The sequence below is a fragment of the Tupaia chinensis genome, unplaced genomic scaffold (genome assembly GCF_000334495.1).
Source record: "Tupaia chinensis unplaced genomic scaffold, TupChi_1.0 Scaffold000612_1, whole genome shotgun sequence".
Classification (NCBI taxonomy): Eukaryota; Metazoa; Chordata; class Mammalia; order Scandentia; family Tupaiidae; genus Tupaia; species Tupaia belangeri.
Window position 1 is genome coordinate 496,162 of NW_006160131.1, and position 7,828 is coordinate 503,989.

A 7,828-nucleotide genomic window follows, 5' to 3' on the forward strand; every position below is an offset into this window, starting at 1 on the left:
GGCTGCGGAGGACCCGGCACCAGAGTCCTGACATCTTGCCAGCCAGCATCCCTAGCTGAGGATTCTGACAAGCTGTCATTGGTTCCCAGTCTTATTTTGGTCTTAGGGCATGCACTCCCGCCAGAGCAAGAGAGAAAGAAACAGAAAGTGAGAAGTCACCCCCTAGGGGGATGGCCACACCGCAGTCCCGTCTCTTCCTGGGATCCTGGGCACATATGCGCACGCGCCTAGCATGAGTTTCAAGCCACTGGGTTTGGGACTAACCGTGATCGGCCATGTGGGAGTCCAGTGATATAACCACTACGTCATCTGCTGGCTCTTAAAGATTAAAAAAAACTATTTAGTTTTGTTATTACCATTATTTTTCATTTGACCAGAGAGACAGAGAGAAAGGGAAAATGAGGAAGCAAATCGCCAGGTCCAGGACTTGAACCAGTCAGCTACATTCCAGTGCCTTAACCACCATGCCACCTGCCAGCCCCACTCTGTCATTCTTGAGATAGAGCCCATGATTTTTAGCCTGGCACTCGAGGCTCTCCTCTGTGTCCCCTGCCAATCTCTCCAGCTTTACCCACCTGCCCCCCATCCTGGATCCTGAAGCTGTCCCAGGTTCCCAATAGCCAGCATCTGGTGCAATCCTAATTCTCCCAGCCTTAGGCTTTTCCTGCACCCAGGCCCGCCATGGGCTGCGCCACGGGCTGCCTGACAGATGCTCAGCCCTCAGCTTTCTGTTCAAGCGTCACTTCTCGTTGAAACCTTTTCTAACTTTCTAGGGAGAGCTGAGCTTACTCCTCAGGGCCCCTTTGGCATTTGTCAAGAAATAGCAATCTCTGGGACCAACAGTTAGTGTAATGGCTATGTTGCTGGACTCCCATGTCTGGACTCCCATGTAGTCGACTGTGATTCGAGTCCCAGACCCGGTGGCTTAAAACTCATGTCGGGCACGTGTGCGTGTGTGCCCAAGATCCCGAGAGGAGGATGGAGAAGAAGGGATTGCAGTGTGGCCATCTCCCCGGGGGGGTGATTTCTCTCTTTCTGTCTCTGCCTGTCTGGCGAGCCCAGGCGCCCTATAGCCAAAACCTCTCCAAAAAAAAAAAAAAGATTAGCAATCTCCCTAGAAGGGAGCACTTGCCAAACGTAATCTGGGCCCCCCAGGGGTCGGAGGTCCACAAAAGTAACAGCTCTGTGGGTGAGGGAGGCATCTCATTTATGTCTGTACCCCCAGGGCCCAGCCTAGAAGTGACAGCTGAAAGAGGGCAGGTGCACGCTAGAAATGACGGGTTCCTCTCGTTTTAGGATCATGGTTTTGGCAGGAGACACGCTGCCCATCGAGGTGTACTGCCACCTCCCGGTCATGTGTGAGGATCGGAACTTGCCTTACGTCTACATCCCGTCCAAGACGGTAAGGAGCTCTGCGGCCTTGGACAGCATCAGGGTCTGGGCCAGAGACCTGAGTGTTGGGGTTCCCACCGGAGTGTTGGCCCCTCTGCTCCCTGGACCGTGAGAACGAAAACACGTGAACGTGCTTTGTGAACCAAGCTGCTGCACCTGTGTCTGCAAAGTACCGGTCCTACCTGTGGGGTCAGCCTGGTGTTGCTAGACCATGGTTTGAAAGCTTGGGTTAAATTCGGCAACCCGTTCAAATGTTTTTACATAGAATGTGCTGGGGGCTAGGTGAGGCTGTTGGGTCATTGGTTGGGGCTCTGGCATCAGACTGCAGGGCCTTTTTCCAGACACCCCTTCTTTCCCTTCTCCATAGGACCTGGGGGCAGCCGCGGGCTCCAAGCGCCCCACCTGTGTGATCATGGTCAAGCCCCATGAGGACTACCAGGAGGCCTACGATGAGTGCCTGGAGGAGGTGCAGGCCCTGCCCCCACCCCTGTGACGAAACCCAGGCAGCTCCGAGCGCTGTTCCGTGAGGGTGAAGCCACGTCCTCCCCATCAGTGCCGTCTCCTGCCGAGCTTGAAGACGGGTCCAAGAATGAAGTGTGGGAAGTAAATGCGAAGACTAAAGTGGGCCGAGGCCGTGGGTGCTCTTGCCAACAGCTGCTCGTGGGACTGAGGAGCTGGCAGGCAGGAGTGGAAGCAGCCCTTCCCCCCGAGAACCCAAGGACTCTCAGCCTTCAGGGCTCAGTGCTGCTGCCCACCGAGGGCTTCACCTCCCCCAGCAGGCCACATAGGGGTGCAAGACGCGGCAGCAGGGCCGGTGCCCTTCCAGATGCCTGCAGCCTTGTGTTAGGGACCCCCGGTCCTCTCCCCTTGTCCCCTCAGGAGCCTCCAGCGCCACTGTGATGTTCATGGAAGCATTACCGACCCACACAGTAAATTTGGAAACAGGCTGAATGCAAAACCTCAGGATCTTCCCTTTACCCAGTGGCCCTGGAAACCCAGCCCTTTCAGACATGAGCCTGGGTCCCTTCCTGCTGTCGGGCCCCGCCCAGGGCTCCTCAGTACGGTGACCAAGCTTTGTCAGACGCCTGAATAAACGAAAGAGCTTGGTGAGGGTCAGACCTGGCTCAAAGACCAAGCTTTTGTTTGCAAGCTGTAAGCCGTGCTGTGCGAGTCATTTCGTTTTCATTGTCCCATACAGTTGTGTCTAATACGGAAGGAAGACGGTGCCCAGGGCAGAGATGCCAGCCATGCTCTTCCTGCCTGGGCGCCAGCTGGCCACACCCACTGCTGGTGGGCAGCGGCAGTTCCTTGTCAGTACTGCTCAAAGCTGGCCAGAGCAAGGGCTGTGGGTGTATTTGCTCAGAGTTACAAAACATCGGTGTTAGGTCACCTGGACCATTCACAGTGGGAAACAGGGCCTACAGTTGAGGCTATATGGTGGGGAGGGGGGCACGGCTGGCCACTTTGGGCTGGGAGGGCAGCAGTGGGCACAGGTGCTGCGTGCTCGGGAGAGAACTGAGGGCAGGGGTGCAGGGATCCTGCTGCTGAGTGGAGTACAGGGGCCGCAGCTCTCAACCAGTCAAGGAGCCAGCGGCCAGGTGTGGTTGGTCCATTCCCCCCAGCCAAGGCCTTGGCCCGTGGTAGCACTCCTCTCCAGGCGCTCGGCGATGGACCCAGTCCACTGAAGCCAATGACCGTGCCAAGGCAGGCCACGGCTCGGGTAAAAACCCCCTTCCACAGAATTCCTGGTAGGAGTCAAAATATGATGCGTTTCCCATCTGCTGGGTTCTGCTCCATGGGCGGGCGGGCCTGGGGACTTACTTCCCTCCGTTTATGAGCTTGTTGAGCGCATCGCGGGAGATGACGTGGCCGCAGGTGAGCTTGATGGGAGGGTTGGAATCCGACGTCTGCTGGCGGAGGATGGGGCAAGCGAACACCGAGTGGTACCAGCACTTCATGCCCAGCTCAATCTCAATCTGGGGGGCAGCGAGGGCGTGAGTCCCACTTCCGGTCACAGCTGCCCCCACCCCGGGTGCCTGCACGCCGCCCCCAGGCCTCACCGGGAGCTCGTCCTTGTGACTCCAGACGCCGGCGCACTGCCTCTGCTCAATCACAGCCTTGATGTTCATCAGCACCGGCAGGGCCACGCAGCCGGACGCAAAGCTGCAGGGCAGGGCGGGCCGCACGGCTCAGACGGGACAGGCCGGGACAGGCCGGTCAGGGCCCGCACCATGGCTGCGGCAGGGACCTGGTGCAGTGCCAGGTGAGCCGTGATGAGTGTCCAGCTCGAGACGGTCGTTCTAACAGATCCCCAGGTTAGAGCATCCTTGGGCAAGTTAGGGACGCTCCAGGGGCCAGTATCTCACCCAAACCGCTGGGAAGTCCTTAGTGTGACCCCTGGGGACGTGAGCAATTCTCTAACAGTGGTCATCAACTTAGCTGGGCTGCGAGTGCAAGAGCCCCTATGGCACAGGCCTGTCCTGGTGACCGAATCACCCAGTGTTCTGGGAAGTGTGCTTCAAACCCTGGGTCCGTCATAACAATTAGCTGGCGCGGTCAGTTTGCCGTGCCGAGTGCAGGGTTAGGTTCCTTGACCAGTCTGAGTGAAACGCACTGTGACAACTGTCCTCCACAGCGGAGCGCGTGGCTCTCAGGCCAGGCCCAAGTGCCCTTACCTTACTCCTTTGAGGAAGTCAGCTCCTTGAGCCTCCACCTGCTTAGGTTAACACGAAGCTCAAGTGCCCTGCCTTCCAGGGCTGCTGCGAGTGCTGAGAGCAGAGCGTTACCGGGGAGACGTGCTGCATGGCACTCAGCACCCATCTCCCTGAAGTTTGCAAGGGTGATTGAAAGATGAGGGAGTGGGCTGGAGGGGCACAGCTCACTCAGGAAGGCTTTGTAGCAGGGCAGGGGTGCAGGGCAGGAGGGGCAGGAGCCTTACTCCAGAGCCCTTGCAAACAGGACCCGGGCCTCTGCCACTGGCCTCAGGCTACAATGCCTTCCTCTCTAAGAAACGGGCCTCCCAGCTCGAGGGTGGCTGAGAGCTGGGCTGGAGGCACCAAGCACATGGCAGGCCCTTGGTGAAGTCTCCCCTCATACCTCCCGCTTGGGCTGCCTCCCACGGCTGGGCTGTACCTGACGCTGAGAGGGGACTCCACAGAGAGCCCCAGCAGGGAACAGGCATCCCGCGTGAAGGTCTCACAGATCTCTGCCCAGTGGCTGCTGTCCAGGAGGTGGCAGTAGGGCGACTTCTCCAGGCCCAGCCGCAGGTACACCAAGCTGCCCATCATCACCTGGATGTCTGCAAGGCAGCCAGGGCAGCAGCTCAGGGCGAGCAGGGGCGAGGGGCCATCCCTAGGGCACGGGGGGCTGTCCAGCGCTGTGTTGGGACCCACGCAGAGCCCAGACAGAACAGAATTGCCCTCAGGCATCTCAGACTCAGTGGGCAGTGGAGACCCAGGGCTGCTGCTGCAGGCCAGGAGCGAGCTTCACCTAGCAGCCCAGGTAGGAAGGTGAGTGCCCGTGCAGCTCTTCCAGCCCTCCCGCCTCATCAAGGACTGAGTCTCAGCTGGCACTGATGGCTCTACCAGCACTAGCCAACCTCCCCTCCTTTTTAGCTTTTGACACAGGACGCATGCGCTCACCAGAGAGGCAGTAAGATGGAAAAATGAGAAATCACCCTTGGGAGTGGCCATGCAGCAGTCCCTTCTGCCCTATTCTCCCGGGATTTGGGGTGCACACACACACATGCACCCAGTGTGGTTTTCAAGCCACCAGGTCTGGGACATGAACCATGATTGACCATGTAGGAGTCCAGAACCCTAACCTGCTAGTCCCACTAATCTTCCTTTTTTTTCTTTCTCTCTTTTTAGAGGTTTCTGCTATAGGGCGCATGTCCTCGCCAGACAGACAGAGAGACAGAGAGACAGAAAGCGAGAAATCATCCCCCAGGGGGGGATGGCCATGCCGCAATCCCTTCTCCATTCTCCTCTCGGGATCTTGGGCACACACACATGCACGCCTGGTGTGAGTTTAAGCCACCAGGTCCAGGACTCGAACCGCAGTCAACTATGTGGGAGTCCAGTGACATAGCCATTACGCTAACTGCTGGTCCCATAATCTTCCTTTTTAATACCAGGTCCCAGGCTCAAAGTTTTCAGGAGGGAGCAGCATCTAGCTAAAATATTTAAATACTGCTGGGTTTTCATAATACGTTTTTTCATAATACTTATTTTTATATTTTTATAAGTTTTTTCTTGGGGCCAGCAGGTGGTGTCATGGTTAAAGGTGCTGGACTACCACATTGCCAGCCATAGTTGTACCTTCATAATACATTTTTTCATAATACTTATTTTTATATATTTATGTTTTTTCTTGGGGCCAGCAGGTGGTGTCATGGTTAAAGGTGCTGGACTACCACATTGCCAGCCATAGTTGTACCTGGAGGCTTGTTTTCTTATTTTCCCTCTGTCTCTCCCTGGTCAAATTAAAAAATAGTAATAATAAGGTTAAATAAAATAACTCTTTAAAAAAGAAAGTATTTTTTCTTTAACATTATTTATTAATTATTATTTTTCTATTTGTTTTAGGGCACATGTGCTAGCCAGACAGAGAGAGGGAGAAAGCGAGAAAGCAAGCCACCAGATCCAGGACTTGAACCACAACTGGCCATAGGGGAGTATAGTTAGTGCCTTAAGTACTAAGCTACCTGCTGGCCCTCATAATATTTACTCTAGAATATAATTTAGCATGAGTGAATCTAGAGGAAGAGTTATTACAGGCTGAGTATCTCTTACCCGAAATGCTTTGAGAACACAAGTATTGGATCTTGGAATAATTGCACATATGGAATTACTTGTCTTGGGAATGGGACCCAAGCCTAAACGAGAGCCCACTTGTATTTCACGTATATTTACATGCATGGCTTGAAAGGAGTTTCATGCAGTATTTCTAATAATGTACATGAACCCCTCTGTGTGCTATTGAAGGGGCTCTGGGAGTGCTCAGCTGAGATACTGGGGCAGCACCAGGCCCAGCACCTGGGCCCTTACCCCGCTGGTGCAGTCGAGCAAAGGGCTGGAAGTGCCGAGCGTAGCTGAGGGCCTCCAGCTGCTTCTCGGGGCCACCTGCCAGGAGGCGGATGAAGTGCAGTCGGTGCAGCTTGAACTCCAGGGAACTGTTGAGCTCCAGCAGGCGCTGCCTGTGGGCAACAGCCCACCTGGGAAGAAAGGGTCGGTTTAGTGTGGGAGGGTGGGGGTAAGGGGCCCTGGGCGATCAGGACTGAGCGGACGGCTCCGAGAGCTGCTGTGAGGTCCTGAGACAGGGCTGGAGGCATGTGGGGTACGCTGGGTGAGACGGAGCCCGCAGGCAAGCCCTGGCCCCGAGAGTCAGGCAAAGGGACTCCTTACTCCAGCGCAGGTCCCAGGTCATGTTCATGCAGAGCTTCCAAGATTCGATTCAACTCAAGGAAAGGCTGCTTGAAATCCAAGTCCACATCCAGCGTGGATTCCTGTAGGAGAGAGCCCACTGCTGGGAGGAAGCGTCTCCGTAATTCTGTTAGGCCAATAAACCTCGCCAAAGACAGGCTAAAGCCAGCTGGTCCTGCCAGCCATCCTGGGCCCCTCTGGTTCCCATTTCACTTCTGGGGAGGGGGGACAGGTGCCACATGCTGACTCCCGAGTGCAGCCTGTAAACTTCACCTCCTCAGGGTGCTGGAGACAGCTCCCAGGCCCCCTGCTAAGTAGCATGATAAGAAAAGTATTCCCAGGGCTGGCAGGTGGCGTGGTGGTTAAGGAGCTAGACTCCCACATGGCTGACCATGATTCAAGTCCCAAACCTGGTGGCTTGCTTTCTCACTTTCTCTCTCTGGTCAAATTAACAATAATAATTAATAAAATTAAATAATTCTTTGGAGGAAAAAAAAGAAGTATTCCTTTTCTGGGCCAGTCCTGTGGCCTAGTGGTTAAGGGAGCCAATCCCACATGGCCAGCAGCACTGTTTGAGCCCCAGCCCTGGCAGTTTGAAAAACACGTGCCCAGTCTCAACAGGACGGAGAAACGGAGAGCTGCTGTGTGAGCAGACCCGGGGCAGCGCGTCCTCCCTGTCTCGTCATCACGCTCTGGTGGGCACAGACGCTCACTGTCGAGATCCTGAAACACAAGTATTTATTTGGGACCAGCAGGTGATGTGGTGGTTAAGACACTCCTACATGGCCACACATGGTCTGAATCCTGGACCCGGTGGCTTGCTCTCTCTCTTTCTCTCTCTCTATCCCTCTCTGCTCAAATTGAAATAAATAAGTGAATGAATAAATAAAGTTAAAATATTTTTTTTAAAAAGAAAAGAAAAGGCAAACAATTCATTTGAGACCAGATGGTAAAGCCAGAGATCCCCGCATCATTTAACAGATCCCACCGTGCCCCAACTCTCCTTCCTGCTG

The 7,828-nt window shown here is 55.1% G+C and overlaps 2 protein-coding genes across 2 annotated transcripts in view; one reads left to right on the top strand and one right to left on the bottom strand.

Moving 5' to 3' along the window:
* The window catches only part of NHP2 (NHP2 ribonucleoprotein), a gene marked incomplete at its 5' end in the record, with an annotated part of 5,320 nt that extends 2,772 nt beyond the window's left edge, over positions 1–2,548 (top strand). Inside the window, 2 exon segments of the mRNA XM_014591760.1 lie at positions 1,297–1,402; positions 1,760–2,548. Of these exon segments, the coding sequence (XP_014447246.1) occupies positions 1,297–1,402; positions 1,760–1,885 (232 nt within the window).
* The window catches only part of RMND5B (required for meiotic nuclear division 5 homolog B), a 15,841-nt gene continuing 10,512 nt past the window's right edge, over positions 2,500–7,828 (bottom strand). The window contains 6 exon segments of the mRNA XM_006158858.3: positions 2,500–3,212; positions 3,215–3,368; positions 3,453–3,555; positions 4,525–4,690; positions 6,441–6,607; positions 6,798–6,898. Of these exon segments, the coding sequence (XP_006158920.1) occupies positions 3,148–3,212; positions 3,215–3,368; positions 3,453–3,555; positions 4,525–4,690; positions 6,441–6,607; positions 6,798–6,898 (756 nt within the window). The 3' untranslated portion in view covers positions 2,500–3,147.